The 26,942-nt window shown below is 35.9% G+C and overlaps 2 protein-coding genes across 2 annotated transcripts in view; both read left to right on the forward strand.

The window, feature by feature from the left end:
• The window catches only part of LOC150081619 (uncharacterized), a 264,024-nt gene extending 243,728 nt beyond the window's left edge, over nucleotides 1-20,296 (forward strand). The window contains exons 12-14 of the mRNA XM_090380266.1: nucleotides 1,558-1,721; nucleotides 19,868-19,933; nucleotides 20,292-20,296. Of these exons, the coding sequence (XP_090236392.1) occupies nucleotides 1,558-1,721; nucleotides 19,868-19,933; nucleotides 20,292-20,296 (235 nt within the window). The remainder of the gene's footprint in view (nucleotides 1-1,557; nucleotides 1,722-19,867; nucleotides 19,934-20,291) is intronic.
• A 2,443-nt stretch (nucleotides 20,297-22,739) lies between these two features.
• The window catches only part of LOC150081620 (sorbin and SH3 domain-containing protein 2-like), a 193,458-nt gene continuing 189,255 nt past the window's right edge, over nucleotides 22,740-26,942 (forward strand). Inside the window, exon 1 of the mRNA XM_090379478.1 lies at nucleotides 22,740-22,809. The gene's annotated coding sequence lies outside the window, so the exon portion shown is untranslated. The remainder of the gene's footprint in view (nucleotides 22,810-26,942) is intronic.

The raw sequence follows: 26,942 nt of genomic DNA on the forward strand, positions 1-26,942 counted from the left end.
ATTTAATGTGGATGGGCTTAAATTTTTGAAATGGAGTTAAAATATGCTCAAGGAAATAGAAGTGCACATCTTCATCCTTGGTTGTCATGAATTAAAGTTGAAAATAATTGGGACTCTGAGAGTATAATCAAGAGACCAATAGCCGTAACGATAGGCTTTCGTTATTAACGTCTTCAGTTGGTAATAGTGAAGAAAGAGAGAGCGCATGTATTTTAAAAGAACTCTAAGTTCCCGTGATGCTCTTTGATGTATGTGGGAATCTCAGGTGCGTGAGATTCCAGACCGGGGAGAGGTTGTAGGGTAATTTAGATTGATGCCGAAACCATTTTATGATAAGGGCTTCATATTTACTTTCATACGTATTTATACGTATGAAAATAAATTTATACGTATGAAAATACGTATTTCCTGAAAATTACAGTCTACAGAGGTTCAAGTCTAATGTCAACAAATATCTTCTTTCAACCTCCAACCCATGCACGGTACTAAGTACTAAGTTCATTTCTGCAACATGACCTTATACTCCAAAACCAAATCCCCAGTTAACTTATGCTTTAAATCATTAGTACCCATGTGTATAATCATAAACACACTTTAGTTCCCTTAAAACCTTAACCTTTGTGACAAGTAGACACACTCTGGTTATTTTTCATGTCTTCTTTTTTATTTACATAAAATGTTCATGGTCTCCCTTCCAATTGAGTCTCTCAACAAAATTAGCTCATTTTAACCATATGATTCAGCACTTAATGATCCACTTTTAGTGTGTGTGTGTGTGTGTGTGTGTGTGTGTGTGTGTGTGTACTGGTGGATTTGCATGTTATGTGGGTTGAAAAAATCCAGAATTGCTCATGGGCAGAAGCTATTCTGAGGAGTAGAGTACCACCATGAGGGCCCTACTCCCTCCACCTGAGATCAGCGAACTACAGCTTCAATTGAAGAGGACTAGAAGTTCCTCCCATCTCCAATGAGAACCAAACTTTGGACCTATACAAACAACTGGCAGATTGCAATGTATCATATTAACTAAACCAGGTATGATACACTGCAACACAATTTGTAAAATAATAAGAGGAGTTTATCTTAATATAGTACGTAGAACATTTCTGTATGGTACTCTCCAGAAATTAAAACGAAAAAATCGAAAAACTTACATTAGAGTCAAAAATAATTAAAAACCAATTAAACACAATTAAAATCAATTTAACACAATTAAAAATATTAAAAAGAATCTAACAAAAATATTCAAAACGATTTTCCTTCCTGAAGTGACAACGCTTTTCGACCGTATGTCGTGATCACAGGAATGAAATTATATTTATAAAAAAAAAAAAAAAAAAAAAAAGTGGCTCAAATTAGTGTTTAGGCATCATTATTTGAAAATTTTGCATAGATCCATTTCAGTATATTGTCTAATAATGTATGGATATTTTGTGGAGGGGTGCCCTGGTATATGTACGTTTGTCCAATATATGCAAATTTCTCCCTGACTTTAAGTTAATTTATGATAATATAATCATAAGGTAAATGAAAAATACCATTTATATTCTTTTATAGTGAGCAGACTGACGGCTATGATTCAGATTCAACATTAATCCGAAAATCAAATCAGAAGCATCAGTTAGATCCTGTGCAACAAAAAGCATTATATCGACAAATCCTTCAAGGAGGAGATATACCTTTTAGTGGCTTAGGCAGACCTGCACCATTAAAGCCTGGTTGTAAGTAATTTTCTTCACACATATATTGCATTCACACTGGAGTGACTGACTGTTGGGTTGCAGTGTCTGGTTCTTTAAGCAGGGTGACCCCTCAGAGAGCCACGAAATGCTACAATATATTCTTTTTCCAGCTTTACTGGAATCTGAAAGAAACTGTTTCATCACATTTCCTACTGTACCAACAAGCTGTAGTTTATGCAAGAAGTGCAGGAGGAAAATATCTTTTTTTTTTTTTAATTAGAAAACCAGCATATCTTACTTAGTAAGTACCTATCATACATCACTAAATGCATCTAACCCTAGAAATTTGTGTAGATGTGCCTGCATTTGCTTCCTGCACTTCATACATCAATTATATTTAATAATATATGAAAAACTTACCATTATAATTCAAAATTTATATATATTATTTAAAAAAAAATAGTATACAATCTATAACATTGTTGGCAATGAATGAAGAATAAATTTTGAAATGTTGTTGAGAGAGAGAGAGAGAGAGAGAGAGAGAGAGAGAGAGCTTTTATAGAAACTGATATGCTGGATGAATCAGGATTTACTAGATGACAGGATGAAAAAGCATTTTCAGTGAAATGTGGAAGGCCTTGTTACTAAAAAATGTAAAATAACACATGGAACTTGTTTTACAAGTTCCATGTGTTGGCCTTGTTACTAAATAATGTAAAATAACACATGGAACTTGTTTTACAAATGTATTGAAAATAAATAAATAAATAAAAAATAATAATGATAAATATACCCTCTCTTGTGTACACCTGAGAAACATATAAGCCTACATAACATTCATTAATATTACTTTTCAGTAATTCTATGAATTGGACACACTCATCATACTCATCTCTTCCTATTATTGGCAGAAAACCCACCTCAGTGCTCATCCGGTCAGATGCAACTTACACTCTGTCATTTTCTTTTTTTATTGTCCCTTACATTCAACCATCCGGTCAAACACTTTTCAGTCTCTCTCCACGTTGAATATATCACCTGATTTATCTAATTTCTTAGGAAATGAAGCAAATGTTGAAGAACTTTTATTTTATTTAAAACATATTGGCTTGTACAGAACAATATATAATAATTCACACATGAGGAATTATTAAGATTTGAAAATTCCAGAAGGTTATCAAATTGTAGCAGGGAGCTTAATGATTTTGTAATAACTGAGAGCAAAGTGGAGGAGAAAGTTAAACATAAGAAAGGAACCTGGGGTGGATGGGATCTATCCAGTTATATTAAAGAAGGTGGCAAAGGAAGTAAGCAAAACCCTTAGCCATAATTATGAGGGCATATTTGGACTCAGGGAAGGTCCCCACAGACTGGAGATGTGCAAATGTATCCTCAATTCACAAAGGGGGATTGAAGGGTGACGATGCCTCTGTAGCCAGGTGGGCAGGAGCAGCAGTGCTTAGCACATGCTTCTTGATTAGACTGGGATTCGAGCCCGTGAGCCGCCAAATACGGAGGATTCAGAAAAGTCAGGGAATGACCCGCATATCCCCAGAGCAGTATGGCCTTAGTTGCTAATGCTCCTAAAAACCAAATAACAACAACAATAATGAAGGGTGACATGAGTAATTACAGACCAGTTAGTTTAACTACTATTCTGGGTAAAATAATGGAGTCACTGGTTAAAGATGCATTGCAGGATCATCTAGACGAGACTGCAGCAATAATTCAGATACAGCATGGGTTTGTTAAGGGAAAGTCTTGTCTGACAAATCTGATTGGATATTATGATGTGGTTACAAAGGAACTGGATGCAAAAAATAATTTTAATATCATATACTTGGATTTCAGGAAAGCTTTTGACACTGTTGTGCATGGAAGACTACTGTACAAATTGGAGCAGAATGGTATTAAGGGTAAGTTGCTACAATGGATAAAAGGATGGTTAAGTGGGAAAAGACAGAGGGTGGTAATCAATGGGTGCTGCTCTTCATGGACTAATGTTATTAGTGGAGTCCCACAGGGTTCGGTGTTGGGTCCACTGTTGTTTTGTATATTTATCAATGATATTGATGAAGGTATATCAGGCTTAGTGTCGAAGTTTGCAAATTATATAAAGGTTGGCAGGGTTGTTAATGACAGTAATGGCAGTGTGCTACTGCAACAGGATCTAGAAAATTTGGGCAGATGGGCTGAGAAGTGGCAACTGGAGTTTAACATTGACAAATACAAAGTACTGAATATGGGTAGAAGTAACCCCAGAGAAATGTACCAACTCTGTGGTACTACACTTAAGGTGGTAGAAAATTTAAAAGACCTGGGAGTAATTGTGCAGTCAGATATGAAGTTTTCTGTGCAATTCAGACAGGTTGCCAGGGCAGGTCATGGGTTTTGTCAATGATATACAGCAATTTTACTAGCAGAGAAAAGGAGGTGATTGTCCCTCTTTATAAGGCAATGGTCAGGCCATGCCTTGAGTACTGCGTACAGTTCTGGAGGCCTCATTTTAGGAAGGATGTAGATTTGCTGAAGCGTGTACAGAGAAGGGCAACAAGATTGGTGAGGGGAATGAAGGGATCCTCTTACCAAGAGAGGCTTAAGTTCTGCAAATTGCAGTGACTAGAGACTAGACACTTGCGAGGTGATGTGATTTAGGTGTATAAGGCCTTGAATATGTTGAGCATGCTGAATTCTGATGGGATTCTTCCACTTGTTCAGATTACGAACCTAAGGGGCCATAAATTCAAATTAAGGAAAGACAGATGTAGAATAGATGTGCGGAAATTTGCCTTTAGCCAGCTGGTGGTTAATTGCTGGAACAAACTTCCATCTGTCATTGTGGAAGTTGATAGGTTAAATAAATTTAAGGAGGAACTGGACAAACATTTAGAGGGAATTGTTTTATAATTTTTTTCTTTTTTTTTGGCTGATGCTGCATAAGCTCATACACTTGTTTTCTTGCATCACATGCCACTACTACTACATCTCTAACATTATGCTTCTTGTGAATAAACAATGAACAGACACAATTTGGCCTTAGTAGCCCTTGTGTTGTTAAATCCAATACCAACAACAACATCAGTAATTCTATGGATAAGACTGTGATAGCTCAATAATGTTTAGAATTATTTGGTGGGCATCTGTGAAATGTTTCACAGACCTCTACCTGTGAGTTTTGTCCTTTTCTTTTCATTTATTAATAATGAAATTCAAAAAATTTCTTTCTTTTGAATTTCTTTATTTTGCAAAAAGATATTTAAAATATTTCTTTTGTCCACTTCCAATGTTAACCACAACTTTTCTCTAATTTGAGAGTATAATTTTCTCCATAAAATCTGGAATAACACATGAATTCATAAGTACAACAAAGTATTTTTTTGTATTCACTACCACAAGTTGTTCTTATCTTTTCCAGTTTATAAAAATTGTAAGTTTTATGTAGAAATATGATCAACAATGCAGTAATACCCTCATGCGAGTGGAGAAACTATAAATTCTGGATTAATTCCATTCAGATTGCAGGATGTGTCTTCCCCCACCATGATCTTTAACAACCATACCAAATCAGCCACTACCACCTACTGAACCCCCCACACATGGCAAACACAACAAGTATATTAATTTTGCCACTGCTTCCTGCATTTTTATACTGACTATATTTGATGTAAGTTATGAATTTTTATTACATGGGGATGATTATTTTAATTTTCTTTAAAGATTGTTCTTCTGTATAGACATCTACTCTGAATGAACAAAGCTTATAAGTTCATTGATTAAACTACGTTATTTTTTAAATTTATTTTTATTATTTCTATCTCTCTCTCTCTCTCTCTCTCTTTTTAGCTTTCATATTTTCCTACTGTGTAAAACACAGTAATAAACTTTGTTAACAGTGATTATTTTTCAAACAACAGACAAAAGCAAATCGTATTCTATTGCTGCACAGAAAAGATAAAGTGGACACCAGATAGTCACTCTGCAGATTATATTGATATTGTCGGCTAGAGTGACCTGTTAGTGGGCTGCAACAACTTTTGACAGAGATTATCTCTAATTATTTATCACTATTAGTAAAAATAATAAGAGGAGTATACCTCAATATAGTGCGTAGAACACTTCCGTATGATACCCTCCAGAAATTAAAACGGAAAAAACGAAAAAATCGACAACTTACCGGTACATTAGAGTAAAATATAAATAATTGAAAAAAAATCAATTTAACACAATTCAAATCAATTTAAAACAATTAAAAATCAAATTAACGCAATTAAAAGAATCTAACGAAAATATTCAAAACGATTTTCGTTCCTGAGGAAAATCGTTTTGAATATTTTCGTTAGATTCTTTTAATTGCGTTAATTTGATTTTTAATTGTTTTAAATTGATTTGAATTGTGTTAAATTGATTTTTTTTAAATTATTTATATTTTACTCTAATGTACCGGTAAGTTGTCGATTTTTTTCGTTTTTTCCGTTTTAATTTTGTATACTCCTCTTATTATTTTTACTAATATTATTATCAACGTAGAACATATTGACTAGTACAGCTCTGATTCATACTATCTAATTATTTATCACTGTACAATGCAAATCAATATGTAACTTCTCTGTTTCCCTTTGCTTTCTGAACAATGTGAGAGAGAGAGAGAGAGAGAGAGAGAGAGAGAGAGAGAGAGAGAGAGAGAGAGAGAGAGAGCCAGTTGTGATTGAAAACCTCAGATATGCAATAATGTGCACGAATTCCAGGTGAATCACAATAGACACGACATCAGTGGCAGTTTATCTGGTGTGGGGGAGTAGCAATTCATGGCATCTAGCTATAATTAACGTTTAGCACAAAAATTAGCTCTAATTAAGTATGAAATCACATTAATTGTTATTTTAAGGTTGAATACACCAGAAAAAGAAAACTTCCTGCCTGCCAGAATGAAGATATTTGGCAAAAGTCACATGTAGTATATATACAGGGAACTCTTGGTTTACGAACAGGTTCTGTTCCAAGACGTTATTCATTATATGTTTTGTTCAATATGTGTATCTTGCATTCCTGAGCTTTTACGATACGTATCATATAAATTAGCAGTCATTTTAAAGCATTAAAACCAGGTACTAAACATCGAATGGTCTATACAATATGTTTTATTATAATGTATATATGTGTTATGCTTTATCGTATATGATACATAACGTAAAATAAAATAAATAAAAAAACAAGATATTAGCATTTGCATTAGTAGAAGCATTTGATGCAAGAAAGCAAGCTTATGCAGCATCAGCCAAAAAAATTAAAGTAAAATAAATAAATAAAAAATAACCACTTCCACCTCACCCCTCTGTTCGTTCGAAATACCTGTCCCGCCGAGCCTTAAACTTATTTAGGCTATCAACTTCCACGACAAGGGATGGAAATCTGTTCCACCTACCAATCACCCGCTGGCTAAAGGCAAATTTCCGCACATCTATCCTACATCTGTCTTTCCTCAATTTGAATTTATGCCCTCTCAGGTGATTATTCTGAGCAAGAGGAAGAATCCCATCAGCATTGAGCATGCTCAAACCATTCAAGGCTTTGTACACCTCTATCAGATCACCTCGCTGCTGCCTAGTCTCCAGACACTGTAATTCGCAAAACTTAAGCCTTTCTTCGTAAGAGTACCCCTTTGTTCCATTCACTAATCCTGTTGCCCTTCTCTGTACTCGTTCCAGCAGCTCTACATCCTTCTTGAAATGAGGTCTCCAGGCCTGTATACAGTACTCTAGGTGTGGCCTGACCATTGCCTTATACAAGGGAATAATCACCTCCTTATCCCTGCTAGAAAAATTCCTATATATCATTGACAATACACCATGAGCTACTCTTGCAGCCCGTCTGCACTGCTCAGAGAACTTCATATCTGCCTGCACAACCACCCCCAGGTCCCTTTCATTCTCTACCACTGTCAGTGTAGTACCACAGAGTTGACACGTTGCTCAGGGGTTGCTGTTTCCCATATGTAGTACTTTACATTTGTCAATGTTAAACTTCATTTGCCACCTCTCAGCCCATCTGCTGAACCTTTCCAGACCCTGTTGCAGCAGCATAGTGTCAGTAGTGTCCTTGACAACCCTGCCAACCTTTGTATCGTCTGTAAACTTGGATATTAAGCTTGATATACCATCATCAATATCATTTATAAATACAGAAAACAATGAAGGACCCAATACTGAACCCTGAGGGACTCCACTAATAACATTAGTCCACGATGAGCAGTGTCCATTGATTACCACTCTCTGTCTTCTCCCCCTCAACCACCCCTTTATCCATAGCAGCAATTTGCCTCCAATGCCACACTGCTCCAATTTGTGCAGCAGTCTTCCATGTGCAACAGTATCAAAAGCCTTTCTAAGATCCAAGTATATAATATCAAAGTTATTCCCTGCATCCAGTTCTTTTGTGACTGCATCATAGTATCCAATCAAATTGGTCAGGCAAGACTTCCCCTTAACAAAACCATGCTGTGTCTGAGCTATAACTGAAGTCTTGTCTAGATGATCCTGCAGTGCTTCTTTAACCAGTGCCTCCATTAATTTTCCGGGAACAGAAGTTAAACTCACAGGTCTATAATTACTTGTGTCAGCCTTTGATCCTCCTTTGTGAATTGGGGTCACATTTGCACATCTCCAGTCCATGGGTACCTCCCCTGAGTCCAAGGAAGCTCTCATAATTATGGCTAAGGGTTTGCTTACTTCCAATGCTGCCTCCTTTAATATAACTGGATAGATTCCATCCACCCCAGGTGCCTTTCTTGTGTTTATCGTCAACAATTTCTCCTCCACTTTACTCTCAGTAATTACAAGATTCTCTAGCTTACTGCCAGAGTTGAATACACCTCTGGCATTGCCCTCACTGAATAACTCCTCATGTGTGAATGTCGATGCAAAATATTCATTTAGTTTGTTAGTTACCTGAGCAGGATCATCAACAGTTGACCCATCGATATCAGGTGGACCAATCTGATTCATCCCCTTCCTTCTAGAGTTTACATAAGTAAAGAACTCTTTGCTGTTTTTCTTCGCATCCTTTGCCAAGGATTTCTCGTAATCTGCCTTCGCCTGCCTAACCTCCTTTGTAACTTGGTTACAGATCAACTTGTATCTATCATAGGCTTCTGTGTCACGTGTTAATTTGTATGTATCCCATGCATTTTTCTTCTCTGCCATATGCCTCATTAGTTCATCTGACATCCATTTAGGCCTAAACCTTGAACAATATTTCTTAGTTGGTATGTAAAGCCTAGTAGCTTCCAAGATAAGTTCTTTGAATACTTCCCATTTTGCATTTGCTGTTGGTAACATCATCAGTTGATCCCACTGTATAGAATTTAAATACTGTCTCAGTCCACCGTAGTCGCCTTTACGAAAGCAATACCCCTTCCCTTTACCCCTAATGGTAGTTACCTCTTTGAGTAAATCCCACTGCAGAACACTGTGATCACTGCCACCTAGTGGTTCATTTATCTGCAGATTCTTAATGCATGAAGAATCACTACTGATAATCAAATCAAGAGTATTACTCCCTCTAGTTGCCTCCCGAACATGCTGATGTAGAAAACAATCATCCAATAAATCCACAAAAGCCTTGCTTGTGTGTGAGTGACCAGCCCCCAAATTCCAGTCAATATCTGGGAAATTAAAATCCCCCATAATAAGACTCTCTGATTTACTGGCCCACTCTATTTCTCTGTACAGTTTCTTATTATACTCATCAGAGTCATTAGGCCTATAGCACACTCCTACTCTCAATTTTGATCTCCCAATGCTTATGTCACACCAAACTGACTCGACACTGCACTGTCCAGCGATGTTGACTGGCTTCACTTCCTTGGATTTTATGTGTTTCCTAACTAATAGCATAACCCCTCCTCCCTTCCTATCCTGTCTATCCTTTCTGTAGACATTGTACTCCCCAAATTCCAGTTCTGCATTCCTTATATCTGTGTGACACCACGTCTCTGAAATCCCAACAATATCTGCCTTTGATGTTTTGAGCAATACCTCAAATTCATCAAATTTATTTACTAGACTCCTAGCATTGGTGTACATGCAAGTATACATGCACATGCTCTTCCTCTTAGCCACCCTAACACAACCCATGTGTTTATTTGTACCCCAATGATTCCCAGCAGTCTCTGAAATATCCTGCATCTTATTTTCCAGGCTGCTGCTCATTCCAATAGAAGCAGTGCAAGAATCACTTTCTCCTCTGCCAGTGGCTACTGTTAATCTATAGTCCTTGTATCCCCCCAATCTAGCAGTTTTCTGGCCCTCCTAACACTGCCTCGATAGCATCAGCAAACATTCTTGCAACCTTTCTATTTAAGTGCATCCCATCCCTGTAGAAGCAGTCTCTCCTGTTAACAAGTACAGACCAGGCTGAAAAAAATTCTACCCCTTGAGTCCTGCACAATCTTTCCAGTGCCGAATTGATCGACAGGGCTCTCATCATATACTCTCTCCTATCGTGTCTGGGCAGAATTGCAGACACTTTCAAATTCAACCCTAATTCACCGCTTTTTTTCATCCATGATCTGTACTTATTAAGTAATTCCGCCGGTCTCCTACTCTTAATATCATTAGTGCCAACGTGTACAACTATATCACCTTTTGTGCCCTTAAAAGATGATATCCGCTCTACAACGTCATCAACCTTTGCCCCTGGCAGACATACCCTGGTCCTGTTCCACCTATCCTTTTTACAAAGCATGTTTCGCATTTCCCTGACAATAGAGTCGCCAACAACTACTAGTTCCTTTGGGACCAGCGCATTCTGCCTTGGGGGCTGCCGCTGTGTTGCACGATGACCATGTGCAAGCTCTGGCATTGGTGTGGGCAGCTGAGAGCTTGATGGGCCCCTCACTTGTAATCCTTCGAGGTCATCCACCCTGTCCTTCAAGCTCTCATATAGGCCCATAACAATGCTGAGTTGACGCCTGATTTCCTTACACTCCTTGCATCGCGCACATACAAAGACATCCCCCATGGCAGTATCATGTCCCATACCTGACTGCTCCGCAAACATCAAGCAAATAGTGCATCTTAAAAGGCTGTGATTCAGAGGGCAACTGGCCCCCTCAGTTCTTCTCTGAGCCACAGCATTCCCATTAGCTTGAGCCTTTTGCTTTGCTGCTCTGGTTTGAGTCATGATTTCGATTTACTTTCAATAAAAATTTCAATTTCAGTACAAAATTAAATCCTAAACTTGTAACCCAACACGGTTATAACGCTATATTTATATTTCTGTAACGAGTGTTATCCACGAAATCTATGAGTGTTATCTACAAAATATTTGTTTCAGTAACGAGTGTTATCTACGAAATCCCTTTATATAACTTCCTTATCAAGTTATGTATTAATTATTTATTTTTGCTAATTATTTATATTGCGTAACCTAAGTGGTTATATGTATAGTTAAAAGTACAATTTAATTGCCAATGAAGTTCGACAAGATTAATAGATTTTACTGATTAATTTTCGCGTAGCAATGGCGGCTATTTACAATCGGTAAACACGTGGATTTGATACTTTCCGATACTAAGTAATACCTACAAAATCTCTATCTAAATTACTTTAAACTTAAGTACCGTAAATAGGAATATAAAGCTACTCTAGAAAATAAGTTAATATGTCAATTTAAACTAATAAAGCAGAAAATAAATCAGAAAAAACTTCTCTGTTCCAAGAGCGGCAGAAAGGCACGTCCGCACAGCCAACCCTCGTCCTCAGACTCGAGGATGAGGGTTGCCTCTGCTTGTACTTGTTAGTTTTGTACTTGTTAGTTTTAATTAAAAAAATAGAGTTACAAAATAGAAATAAATAAAATGGTACTAACATAATATATGTATTCAACTTTTATTCATCAATATCTTCATCAGAGTTCAATATTTTCCACATATAAGTGACACTATGTGCAGATGAAGCAGATGGAAGAGCATCTGATAATGAAGAAACAGCTGGGTTTTCCACTTTTTTAAAATATGTTTTTAAAAAAGATGGCACAGTTAGATTCTTTTTTTTTTTTTCCTTCAAAAATCTCACTGTAGCATGCTAGACAGTCATAAACGCCTCTTTTCACTTTTGAAATTCTTTCCATATTTGTGTCTTCTTCTTCAATGATTGCCAACCTCTCAGAAATTGATTTAAAATTCTGCCTTGTAAATGTTCTGGGAAGCTGTGGAATGTCAGGTTCTTCTGTTACTTCAGAAATTAGATGTGTCTCTATTTCAATTATTTCATTGGTTGTTAATTCCTCAAAATGCAAGTCCAAAAGCTCTCTCATGTCAGTCACATCAAGGTCCATTTTATTGCCCAGTTCAACAATTTCCTGATAATTATTGTAATAAATATATTTTTTAAAAGTTTATTTATTTAAATCTTACAATTATGTTCACTATACGTTTGCCATTTCGTTTGATAAGGAACTCTATCTATTGGTGACTTTAAGAAATTTTGAATGAGTATGATGTTCATTATAGTGAATGTTCACAAATCAAATGTTCAAGAGTTGCCTGTAGTTAGTTAATAAAGAAATTAGAGATCACAAAAGCCATTTTCAGGATAGTAAAAACCACAAGAGTTATCCGGGTTTTAAACACAGATAAATTCTATTATTCTTGTGATCCTTTTGCGTTAATGTTTTTGTATACTATTATGCCATTTCATTCTGGATGTGGGAGAATTCCATCCCTGCCGAAGGCTTTAAATTCTTATCTTATTCATAGCACAAGTGTGGTTGATGCACATTGAAAATGTTTCTTTTCATTTAAAATAATTTTAGATGTGCATTTTAAGATTTTACCAATAATTTTTTTCTATTTCAACCATTTTTTTCTCAATAAAAAAAAATGTAATTTACATCTATTATTGTATTGTCTATAGTCATTTGCAAAGCATATCACAAAATCTGCCACTAGGGAACCCAAAGAGTTGGATCTGATGGATGGTATCAAATGTTTTTTGAAGAGCATGGAGGGGCAGAATTATAAACAGTAAGGCTGAATGAGGATTGTATGATTCCCTACCATCACTCTGAAGATAACAGGTTTTCAGCAATATATATTCACAGAAAGTTTGGCTGCAGATAATTAATTTGCATTCAATTATTTTTTTTTAAAATAAGATATGCGGAAAGGAAATAAAGATACCAAAGCATAATAATGCGGATCTATTGCAGTGTAGAATGCAGGTCTAATTATAATTCCCAAGTCAATATTTTGTTTCCCTAAATATAATTGCTTGGAGCCAGTTGTTCCAGGAGTTTAATTAGACTTTAAATTAGAAAATTTAATTCTTTCTTCAGAATCAGTAATGGTTATTGTCTCTGTTACACAGCATCACTTAAGATTTATTCTTGTCAGTCACAAAGAGTATCGAATATACGTGAGTTAATAAGCATTGACATTAGTAAACATATAGTGCAAGAAAGCAAGCTTATATATCATCAACTAGAAAAAAAAAAAAAAAAAAAAAAACCCTTCCTAATTCACTCATCCATTCACCCCAAATGCTTGTCTAGTTCTGCCTTGAACTTATTTAAGTTGTCCACCTCCACAACGACAGATGGAAGTTTGTCCTGACTATCAACCACCCGCTGACTAAAGGCAAATTTTTGCACATCTGTTCTACAATTGTCTTTCCTCAGTTTGAATTTATGTCCCCTCAGGTGAGTAATATTAGCAAGAGGTAGAATCCCATCACCATTGAGCTTGCTCAAGCCATGCTTTACACACCTCAATCAGATCACCTTGAAGGTGCCTAGTCACCAGATGCTGCAATTTGCAGCATCTGGAGACTAGGCACCTATGTGTTGTTTTAATGACATATATTGCAAAGCAACTTTGCAGTATTGCCTAAAATTTTATGTATCCAGGTAAGTAGCTCTAATGTTTTACTGATAAGCATGATTTTCAAAACAACTTGAAATAAAGTTTATTAACCAGTAAAATTTTATTTTATGTTGTATAAAAACATAGCAGAAAAGTAAACATATGCACATGAGATTTCTATTAATGTCTTAGGCAAATAATTTTCAGTTATTTACTTATATCTAAGAGGAGGTATATTGTTTTGTTGAATTAAGTAAAAATCTTTATGATTAAAAAAAAAAAAAAAAAAAAAGTGATTTTGTTTTTTTGCCATAATAATAATAAAATAAGTTATAACACGACCTACATCAGCATCATACAATTTTCAGCTCCTGGACCCTTTGATTCCAACTTTACCATTTTACTTCCAAGATAAAATATTTAGTTTTATTGTTCTTGATAATATGACATTCTGATCAACAAACATATATTTGTAAACTTCCCTTCAAATTATTCCATCCATATTTTTAAATATGCAGATTTAAAAAAAAAAAAAAATTCTATCCTCCTGTCTGTCTGTGTGCAGTCTGCTCAATACCCAATTTCTGAAATGCTGAAGAAAATAAAAGCACATTAAAAACTTACCTCTCAGAATTAGTATTAGCATTAATCAGGGCAAACAATGCAAGGAAGTGAACTTATTCTGCATCACAAAAAAAAAAAAAAAAAAAAAAACACCTGAGTCAGACACAATTTGCTTTGTTCTAAGAACAAACAATCTGAACATTATCAGACTATTTACCCAAAATTTTATAGTTATGTCCCCTTGTTCTTATTTCACTTGGCAATGTAAAGGTACCACTCTCATTCATTTTGCTTATTTTTTGAGGATCTTCAAATCCTTTAATCAGGTCATTACTGAGGTGCCTGATCCCCTGGCCCTGCAGCCCATATTCTTCTAATGTGCCCCTAGAGACAACCCTTAGCATTCCTAACCAAACTAGTTACCCTTCTTCAGACCCCCTGTAGAAGTTTTTTTTTTTTTTTTTGGATGATGCCTCCAGATCTGAATATAGTTAATGTTTACTTTATGCTAGTCACCAGATGCAAGGAAAACTTCATATTTCCTTGGTATTGCAACTCCCTAATCTTTTTTCACCCTGAATCATCTTTAATTCTGTATTTTCTAATCTGTAGGTCACATTCATATTTCACTTCCCCAGATTCAAAACTTTAAATTTATCAGAATTAAACTTCTGTTTCCATCTCATTCACACCACATGTGTAAACGATCTAAGCCTTTCTAGGGCAGCATAGCCTGGTCTTTGCTAAATTAGTAATCTCTATAGAATACTCATTACTTACTTACTTACTTACCATATTCTGTCTCATTTTGCTTAGCCAGCCCAATCTGTTGGAAGATCTTCTCAGTAATCCCAGTATGCTCCAGTTTGTACCGTTGCTTTTCACGGGGAACCAAATCAAAGCTTCACAGAAGTATAGATATACACTATCAGAATTGCTTCCAACATCTAAATGCTTGGTTTTTTCCTCATAGTAATTAATTAATCAGGTTTGTTACACAATACTTACCTCTCAGAAAGCCATTGATTCTCTTTATTCTCTTCATTCTTATCATACTCTTTCTTATTATCTCTCACTTTTTCAAATCTTACAAAAACATATTGATAGGAGATTGATACTGGAGGTTGTTGATAGGGGCCCTACCAGGGCCTTGAAGGGGCCTGTGCAAGTGAGGGGCACCCAGAAACTGAAGCTTAAGCTTCACTGTAAATCTGCCTCTTCACATACTTCTATTATTTTCCTTTTATAATTTTCTTATGTGTATTTCATAAACTTGTTTGTTCCGTGTGTTCTATTGCCAGATGTTTCGAAATTGCCATTTTTTGTGATTAATATTATTATTCACATGCTTTCCTAATATTCAAATAAAGATAACAATCAATAAAACATGTGCGTGTATAAGTGTTCCTAGGTCTATCCAAAAAAAAAAAAAAAAAAATTCAAACACGTGGCCACCATGCTCCCCCTTATGATGATACCTGGATATGACACTGCACTAGCAAGGTTCGAGGGGGGGCTTCTTAACTAAGAGCACCCCCTTATGATAATACCTGGATATGCAACTGCACTAGCAAGGTGTGAGTGGGGGCTTCTTAACTAAGAGCACAAGCCCCCCATTCCTGTATGCCCTTTCTGTACACACCGATCTCCCTCACATCTAAATTCTTCATGCCTTACATGTGTGAGTGACACTATATCTCTGATATTTCTACAGTGTCTGAATTTGATGGCTTAATCAGTACATCAAATTTATTTACTATGCTCCTAGCATTAGTGTACCTGTAGGTATACATACATGCAACTGTTCTTATTCTTAGTTATGCCAACACAGAGTTGTTAATGACAGTAATGGCAGTGTGCTACTGCAACAGGATCTAGAAAGTTTTTGGCAGATGGGCTGAGAAGTGGCAACAGAAGTTTAACATTGACAAATGCAAAGTACTGCATATGGATAGAAGTAACCCCAGAGGAATTACTGTGTACCACACAGTACCAACTGTGTGGTACTACACTTAACACGTTCGCAGCCGGTCATGAGGCAGCATGCTATCGTCAATAGCCCGGCACAGAAGGTGGAGACTATCGCCAGAAGCCGACTGTGTTTCCATAACGAAAAAGTTTGAAAATTGGTAATAAGGGATTGTTCGGTATACGATATCAATATTTAAGTGTCGTATAAACAGTTTCCAAAAGATTTGGAGATTCACGCGCCAGCGCGTGATAGGCACTGGAGGTCAAATTTGGCTTTAAATGCCGAATCACGCGCTGGCGCATGACACAAAAACATAATAATGTAGTTTGTAAATAATAAAACAAAAAACATGGTAACATTAAGAAATACGTTTTATTTCATACTGAACCACTACAGATTATAAATACTATGTGTAAGAATGTTACTTATGAATAATTTTCGCACAATCTAAGCAATAGCTGGGTGATCCTTCACAAACTGCAGATATAGATTGTATCCTTACGTTTCCCTTCAGAATAGCAACGTTTGCATTGCTTCCTCAATATCTTTCCACCTTTTCTTTCTTCCCGTGGTTTGAGCACATGTTCCAGTTCAGGTACATCATGCACAGTAAGAGGGAGATCAGATGGCTGTTTCAATAAAGATCTGATCACTGATAAACAGAAGTCATAAAGTTGCACCTTGTTATGTGAATATTTATTATAGATATGGTATGCATTGATCATTATTAGTTGCAAAATATGCATAAATATTTTTGTAGGCCACCTAATGGTTTTCCTTTCGCAAGGATAATAGGCAAGCATTTGATCTTGCTTGTCAATGCCTGACATAAACCTATTATACTCAATTGTAGGCAATGGCTTGACTTCAGTTCGCCTCGTTTGTTCTGCATTTCCACCATATCATTTTGGTATTCTGTAGATATGTAACTGACATCTCTTCTGTCCTTCCACTTAGCAATCATTACACCACGGGCACAACTTGATAATGTTTCCCCTTTCTTCAGCTTTTTTTCTCGAACCTCTTTCGGAAATGTTTTCCTATTACTTCTGATTGTCCCAGTACAATGGGTTTGTCTGTCAGCGAGACACTTAGCGAGTTCATAGCTATTGTAATAATTGTCCATAAATATGCTATACCCAACATCTAACATCCCATCAAGTAAGTTCATGGTGACTTTTTGTGCATGTCCTTTTCCACCAGAATCATTCAACATACCGGTATACGCTTGAAATTTGATAACCATGCCAGTAGGCATTGTGATCATATATAACTTGATGCCGTACTTATGGCATTTGTTTTGAATGTACTGTCGAAAAACAAGCCTTCCACGCCACAAAATCATAGACTCATCTAAGCTAATCTCATGTCCTGGATAATATATTTCCGACATTCGTGCATTGAACAGATTCACCATTTTTCGAATTTTATATAGGCGATCCTGTGGACATACCTCTTTCTTTTCTGGATTTTTTGCAAAATGCAAGGCCCGCAGTAATAATAAGAAACGATTCCTGCTCATGTTATCTGCGAACACATGTAATCCGAACAGCTTATCTGTTTTCAATCTTGTATGCGGTTCAGTCGAATGGTTCCCATATGTAAAATTAATCCTAAAAATACCAGTATTTCATCTCTAGTGGTGTCCTTCCATGCATTTATTCGAGAATGTTCTTTATTTTCTCGGGGAAGAAGTATTTCATGAGCATAAACATTTGTTTGTGTAATTATTTCATCCAAGATATTGTCGGTAAATAAATTACGAAAGTAATCTATTGGATTATCACCTGGCACGGGTTGCAGCAAAGACTCGGATTTTGTGAAACGAAACTGTTTCATTGATGTTGCGTCATCTATGACGTTTTCCAACTTACTGGGATCCTGCAGTGAAAGTGTAGCCTCTTCCACAATATCTTCTTCATCTACACTTTCCGAATCGTCCTTTGGAGGGATAAAATCTTCGTCATCGTCGTAACTGACGTCACTGGGATATACATCAGATAAATCCTCCAACATCTTTGCAATTTCTTCATCTGTAAGGGATTTTTTATATTGCACTTTTCTTCTTTTTGGGCACGACTGGCCTGCTAAACTGTCATCTGCACAACTCATATTACAAGGCTTTTCCGCACGTCACATAACAAAATATTCAACACCACATACAACTACACATAGTTTACACCCTTAACTTGACGCCGAAACAAATATACACAGCAGAAACACAATGCCAACTGAAGTTGACAACTTCATACAAAAGTCTAATGAATCCTGCACCCGCGGGTGATTGGCTACTGGGTAATGATGCCACATCCCACCCCAGAGCGTGATCGGCTCTTCAATACTGCTGCGACATCACGCGCTGGTGCGTGATCGGCAGCGAATGTGTTAAGGTGGTAGAAAATGAAAAAGATCTGGGAGTAATTGTGTAGTTAGATATGGTTTTCTGAGCAGTGCAGACAGGCTGCAAGAGCAGGTCATGGGGTTTTGTCAATGATATACAGGAATTTTGCTAGCAGGGAAAAGGAGGTGATTGTCCCTCTGTATAAGGCAATAGTCAGGCCATGCCTTGAGTATTACATACAGGTCTGGAAGCCTCATTTTAGGAAGAATGCAGATTTGCTTGAGTGTGTATAGGGAAGAGCAACAAGATTGGTGAGGGGAATGAAGGGATCCTCTTACCAAGAGAGGCTTAAGTCCTGGAAATTACAGTGGCTGGAGACTAGGCACCTGCGAGGTGATCTGATTGAGGTTATAAGGCCTTGAATGGGTTTAGCATGCTGAATTCTAATGGGATTCTTCCACTTGCTCAGATTATGAACCTAAGGGGGAATTGAGGAAAGACAGTAGTAGAATAGATGTGCAGAAATTTGCCTTTAGCCACCGGGTGGTTAATTGCTGGAAAAAACTTCCATCTGTCATTGTGGAAGTTGATAGCTTAAATAAATTCAAGGAGGAACTGGACAAACATTTAGAGGGAATGATTGTATGAAATTTTTTTTTTTTTTTTTTTTTTTGCTGATGCTACATAAGCTCATACGCTTGCTTTCTTGCATCACATGCCTCTATTACTATTACAGTCCATGTATTTACTTGCTCCATGATGACCTGCAACAGAGCTCGAAATTCCCAACACCTTCCATTAAAATAAAGGAATTGGACGCAAAAAAAAAAATTTGTCATCATATATTTAGATTTCAGAAAACTTTTTTAACACTCATGAAAGACTGCTGTACAAATTGGAGCAGTGTGGCAATAGGGGTGAACTATTTATCAATGGGCTATGGGTAAAGTGATGATTGTTAAGTGGGAGAAGACAGAGTATTTATAAATGGGCATGGCTCTTTTTGGACTCATGGTATTAGTAGAGACATCCTATGCTTCTGTTATGGGCCTATTGTTATTTTCAGTATTTACTAATGATACTGATGAAGCATGTGCTTAGATATTAAGCTTAGGCTTAAAATGTCTAAGTTGGCATGATGTGTATGACAGTAATCAGGGTTATGCTATTGCATAAAAATCTTTAAAACTTAGGCAGTTGGGCTGACAAGTGGTAATTGAAGTTAACCATTGACAGATGTAAAATACGGCATATGGGTAGCATTATAAATTTCTCATTTTAGTATATCCAAAATACCTATGAAGTGATGTGTCATTAATTGTTTCAAACCTTATTTTTGAACTTTAATTGTACTAAGGCACAAAGATAATTTTATCTATAAATTTACTAATTATTATTATAAATATAAACATTTTTTATTTCAAAGCATACTGAATATTTCCTAGACCCTGTTATTGGCCCACCACCTCCAGTTGAGAAAAATAAGGATGAGGAAACACTGAGTGAGCCAGGTAATTATCAGTATCTTTTAACTGCATATTTTAAGCACAGAATATTCAAGGAAAAATCTTTGAAATTTTATTTAATGTTTGGCAGGCATTGTATTTTATGCATTTATTTATATGCATATCTGGTGAAATGACACTGTTTCATTGCCTTTTTGAAAAAAAAAAAAAACTTGTGCGATGAGTCCATCTTTTCTAATACAACAATTTAGGAACTGATTTAAAACTAGGATTAGGACATTTAAATTCTACTACTTCTATAAACATTTAGTTTTCAGTAAGCATTTAATTTGACTATTAAAAAAGAAATCCAAAATTGATTTCCAACTGTATGTCTGATTAATAATTTCAATTTTCTTCTCAGGTTAGTATTTTGGCATGTTTTTTGTTGACTTTGTATGAAAGCCAACAAAAAAAAAAGTGGCTGCCCCAATTATCCGAAGGTTCACAATGGACCCCCACTTTACAATTGGTTCACTGTACAATCAAATCACGTTACGGTGGAGTCACCATAGTAAAGCAATGTTCACTATACGATGTGTAGTAAATGCCGATCATTGTGATCACGTTTGTAAATTGAATTTTAATTCTATTAAACAGCAATTCTAATTAGTGAAAAGGAAGAATATTATCTACAGGCTATAAAAGTAAAGAAATATTAAGCACAAATTTACCCTTTATTACCTTACCAATTAAAAAATTAAATGATATCTGAAAATCGGAAGAATATACGTGATAATCGGAATAATTAATACGTACCGTAATATGTACATACTAACTAGTTGACATTTCTGTTCACTGACATTTGTGGGGGAGGGTTAAAATTTAAAACCGTAAAAAGATAAGCAATAAATCACAAAGAACACAGCATACACAAATTTCAAGTAACACGATACGCGCAAGTGAGAACGGAGTAGAAGTGTAAACACATTTCACCATAATAACCCACAGAATTCCAGCTTTCGGTATTATCACAAATTCAGTAAGATCGAGTTTATTATCCATTTATGATAGATTGCACTAACAGAAAAGCCCAATAAACAGGTGAATGCTAATTGTTTTTTTTTTTGTTTTATGGTTGCGATCTCCAGAAATTCAACCAAACTATGTGATACGGTCAGAGACAATCGTAGGGTAATCTCCAGTGCTGCGATCTCCTGCCTCGATTAAACGGCATGTTGTCCCAATTAAGTGAAGTAAACCCTGGCTGTTTTCTCGATTGGGTTTTTTAAGATTTGCCCTAAATAAATGACTACCCTGATTAACCGGTGGCCCAAATAACTGGAATCCACTGTATTGCTTCCTCTGCATTTAAAAAAAAGTGGGTTCTCCCTTTTGCTCTTGGTGTTACTTTTCTTCCAAACTTGTTCACTCTGTACAGATCGCAAATCTGCCCTACCACGGAATATTTTTCCGATATTTGGGGTGGTGTCCCCAAAACCTCTCTGAGGTTTCTAGATTCCATTCAAAAGAGGGCAGTTGGGTTAATTAAAGACATCTCTTACAGAGTCTCTCCATTCTTTGTCTCACAGATGTTCTCTTTCTGTTACATGCCTTTTCTATAGATACTTCTATGGGCACTGTTCTTCTGAATTGGCTTCTGTTATTCCCGCTCTCTTTTCCAAAACAGTCCAAACATGCCGCAACCAGTCATCATCCATTTACCAACTTCAAACTCACAGAACCAACTTTTCTTCTTCTTCATTTGTTCATTCAACTTCTGTTTTATGGAACAACCTTCCTTCGTACGTGTTTTCTGAAAATTGCAATCTACAGAAGTTCATGTGTAATGTCAAAAAATATTTTCTTTCATCTTCTCAACCTTCAACCTATGCATGGTACTAAGTACTATCGTTGTAATACCTCTCATGTTTGTTGGTTTCATAAAAAAAAAAAAAAAAAGCATTGAAAATGGTGCTTTGTAGCATGATGAGCTGTATTTAGAGGAAAAGTACTGCCATGTTCATAACATATGCAATGCATATGGTATGAACACCAAAAATTGCCTCTATACATTTTAGGACTTCTTGAGTGATAATTTGGAAACTTAGGCTATGATGTTTTGGATATCATGCTTAACTGTTCAGAAATCTGCCACAATTAAAATCACTCTCTGGTCGATGCTCAACTTTGACAGGATCAGGTGTTTTTGACATTACATCTAATGTTCCAGATAAAAGTCTTAAGAATGTTAGGAAGCTCTGTTATTATTATTATTATTAGCCATATGGTGCTTATGCTACACCAGCCAAAAAAAAAAAAAATTTCTGAATTACCCTGAGAGAGAGAGAGAGAGAGAGTGTGTGTGCGGGCCAGAAGTAGAAAGGAATCACCAAGAGAGGGAAGAATAATGATATCTAGCTCAGGACCCTGGGTGTGCCAAGCCCATACTCACCAGATGTGAGCCCCCAGGTGAGTTTCATCATCTCTAATTCTCTGAAGAGGACAGAGGAATCCTTGAAGTCCTCTTCAATCAGGCTGTAGTTAGTCAGGCAGAGGGAGTAGGTGGGGGCTCATTAGTTATTTCAGGAATTTTGGCCTGCAAAGTGTAAATGTGCTTATGGACACAAACTCATGTACTGTGTGTGATAAAGCAGCTGGTGCATGTTGACATCTTGACCCTCTGTACTATCATTAATACCTGTGAGTTACTGCATTCTGTCTTTAAAAAAAATGTGCTTATTCATTACTTGTGCCAATACTTTTTGTAAGTGTGTGTGTGTGTGTGTGTGTGTTAAATTAAAAATGTTTTTCCTTTCAAAGATGAACATGCACTTTTTTTAATTAAAATTTCCTTTCTTCTATAAGCTGCTGTTAGGCTGCCTGATCTTCCACCTGCAGAGACTTTTACAGAGAATGATGGTAAATCGTATACTTCTGAGGTATGTGTACAATTATTATGAAAATAATCAGTTGTAGCAGTAATGTGTCCTAATAAATTTTTAATTTAGAAGAATGATCTGTAAATTCTGGAAATTTGATGATGATACTACACACTTTGGGAACTAAATTTTCCAAAGTTTGTCTGTGTGCTCATTGAAGAGGGTCACTTTATTGCTATGCTTGCCCATCAAATCATAGGTGTTAATTTTTATTTATTTATTTGTATAATTTCATTGACCAGGTATGCGTATGTGGTAAATGATGTTTCTTTTTATTTTCCAAAAGCATTAAACTTAAAAAAAACAAAACACAATTTTATTTGCAATTGGAAAGAAAATATATATTCTCCTATGCATGTGACAGTTATGTTGCACATAGTGAGTTCTGCTAGTGTACTGCACAGCAGATTTTTTGTAGCACACCATGCTCATTGCCAATGAGCATGATACACTGAACACTCTAAAATTTTTAACTAGTGGCATAAAAGGATACCTAGATGTTCATTTTTATTTCTCTCTGAAATGGAGGAAGGAGCACTTGCAAGTGCTTGCTAATTGATGATAATAACCAATTTGTCACTGTGACAATTTCTGCTTAACAACAGAGGATAGCTATCATTTAATATTGATTCTCTGTGTTTTGTATCCCCTTGGGCTTCAGGTACAAAATATCTTCTAATGGAATTTCAGCTGTTTTGCATTAGAAAGGTGCTCAGGTTTGCCATCTGGCCAGTATGACCATATTGACATGACAGTTAATTTCCTTATGTTATTATCTTTATTATTATGTGAATGTCTTGCATTCTTATTATATTTGCTATTTTTATCTGAAAATTAAACCTTCTTTGCTGCTGAAACGTTATGAAAAGAAAGAAAATAAAATCTTAGCCATTGCAGCGGGAAGCCACTTTGTCTGATAAGGATGTAACATGAAACTTGGTAGTTGAAGTGTATAGCAGCATCACACTTTCAGATTTTACACAATAATTTACTAATTAAGAAAATTAATACATATTTTAAACAAAGGAATGTTATAATTCTAATATTTAATTAAATAAACATGTTAATTTACAAATAATTAACCCTTTTGGGGGTTGTGTTGGTAGTAATCTACCATGTTTTTAGCACTTGAAAAGATCCTTTTTAACTCTGTACCTACCGAGATATTGTTTAAGAATATATATTCAAAATTTGTATTTTCAACAATTATTCTTTTTACCCGTAGTGTGAAAATGATATAAATGCAATTAAAAGTCATGTTCTGATTTCTTTCAGGCAGGCTACTAATTTGATTTATCAGCAACCATTGATGTAAGAAACTGATGTAAACTTTATGCAAATCTTGCTTGTATGTTTATCATATCATGTGACACTTTTGTAACAATGTTTAAACAAAATTCAGTCTATGGATCCTTTGCACAACCTCTAGTACAAACGTTAATCTAGAGGCTATCTGTATACTAGAGGAGGTTGTGAAAAAAAATATTGCCACTGCAAAGAAGATACTTTTTTGCAATGCTAAGTTTTACAGTTTTTTGTTTAAAAAAAAAAAAAAAAACAGGAAATACTATTGAGTAACTGAATTATAAGCATTATGAGAACTATTTTTATAAAAAAAAACAGGAAATACTATTGAGTAACTGAATTATAAGCATTATGAGAACTATTTTTATAAAAAAAACAGGAAATACTATTGACTAACTGAATTATGAGCATTATGAGAACTATTTTTATAAAAAAAACAGGAAATACTATTGAGTAACTGAATTATAAGCATTATGAGAACTATTTTTATAAAAAAACCTGCTATTCTTATGAATATAATTTTTATGGTATCATTAACCAGAAAAACAGTGATCAAAGATGATATCTAATTGTTGCCATGTTATGGACTTCTAAACTTTGCATTGTGAAAATGATGTAGATTTTCTCTTTCCAAAGCCAATTGCTTTGGCAAGAGACCAGAATGCTCAACTACCACATAGACAAAAAGCAAGATTTCTGTCCTAAACCTTTTCAGAAATTAGTTTAGACAGATTAATAGCTGTTTTACAATTGTTGTGCACTTGGACAAAAAATGAAGCTGGAGATTCGGATGCAAGCCAGTTGTGATATGAGACATTCTTATCTCAAACAGCCTTAGCACATTTATTGGTAAACTAAGGCTTTAAAAAAAATTGAGATTTTATGTTGGAATATGTCGAATAGAGAATTTATTCCGTACAAGAATAACTTCACTGACACATTCTGAGCAAACTGGAATTAGCAGATTGTCCCATTTTGCATTCTTGTAATGCAAATATCGTGAAGCTGAGAATGGCTATGAGAGAGATGCTCTAGAGGAGAAGAGATGATCACCAAATTATGATCTAAGATGCCTAGAGGTTCACTCATATTGGTATTAGTAGTGGCAAATTATGCAAGGAAGCAAGCTTATACAGCATCAGCAGGAGGGGGAGGAAAAAAAGTACTACCCATGTCATCTGTCCATCCTTGATTATAAGTTTTCTAATTCTAACTAAAATTTCCATTTACTTAAGCTACCCACCTCCACAACACCAGATGGAAATTTATTCCAACAATTAATCAACTTTCTGACAAAAGAAACAAATTTTCACACATCTACCCTACAGCCATCCCTTTAATTTTAATTTATGTCTGCTTATATGTGTTGTCTTATTAAGGGTTAGGATGCCATCTGCATTTAATTTACTCAATCCATTTAAGGCCTTAAATACTTCAACCAATTTTATTGCAGATGCCTAGTTTCCAGATGCTGCAATTTGCAGAGGCGCCTCCGTAGCCAGGTGGGAAGGAGCAGCAGTGAGTAGCACACGCTTCTTGATTAGACCGGGGTTTGAGCCTGTCACCACCAAATATGGAGGATGCGGAAAGGTCAGGGAATGACCACCGCATATCCCGGAGCAATATAGCCTTAGTTGCTAATGCTCCTAAAAACCAAATAAGAAACAAGCAATTTGCAGAATTGAAATCTTTTATGGTACTGTACCCTTTTGTGTTCTTGAAGTGTATAGCAGCATCACACTTTCAGATTTTACAGAATAATTTAGTAATTAAAAAAATTAATACACATTTTAAACAAAGGAATGCTATAAATGCTATAATTCAAATATTTAATTAAATAAACATGTTAATTTACGAATAATTAACCCTTTTGTAGGTTGTGTATGGTAGAAATCTACCCTGCTATTATTGTCCTTCTTGCCCTTCTCTGCACCCATTCCAGTATATCCACATCCTTCCTGATATGAGACTTCCAGATGTATGTATGCAGTACTCGAGATGCAGCCTAAGCATTGCTCATATAACAGGACAATTACCGCCTGTCCCTGCTGAAAAAATTCTTATATATCACTGACGGAATCCCAGCAGTTGTCCTAGCAGCCTGCCTACACTGCTCAGAAAACTTCATGCCACTCTGTATAATTACCCCCAGCTCTTTTTATTTCCCCACTATCTTGAGTGCATTGCCATCCTATTGGTATGTTATGCCAGGATTATGGCTTCCCATTTCATTTTTAAATGTTAAACCTTAATTGCCACTTCTCAGCCCTTCTGGCTAGTATGCCTTGATTCCTATCATTAACCACCTTTCCGTCTGAAAACAGTAAGCTTGATGTGCCTTTATTGGTTTCATTAATAAATACTAAAAACTTCATATTAAGGGATCCCTGAGGAATTCCACTAATAACTTTACACTGCTAGAAAAGCAAGAAAAGCAGTGCATGTTAATAATCAGTCTCTATCTGCCACTCAACGTTCCCTTTGTCTGTAGTAGTAAGTTGCCCGTAATGCCATACTATTCTCGTTTGTATAGGTCTTTCATGTGGAACAGTATCAAAAGTTTGTTGAAATTAAAGTATATGATAAAATTTATTTTTTGCATTCATTTTCATTGTTACTGCACCATAGTCACTGATGAGATTAATCAGACAAGATCTTCCCTTAATGACTCTGTGATTGCCATGTAACTGCATTCATGTCAAGATGATCCTACATTACTTCACTGATCAGTTACTCAATTATATTCACTGGAACACTCAGTTATATTCACTGGTGGGGGGCTTAGAGGGGGAACAGGCATTCTGTGTGTTATCAGACACTCGGTCTAA

The sequence above is a fragment of the Mastigoproctus giganteus genome, chromosome 8 (genome assembly GCF_048544385.1).
Source record: "Mastigoproctus giganteus isolate SK-2022 chromosome 8, ASM4854438v1, whole genome shotgun sequence".
NCBI classification, from domain to species: Eukaryota; Metazoa; Arthropoda; class Arachnida; order Uropygi; family Thelyphonidae; genus Mastigoproctus; species Mastigoproctus giganteus.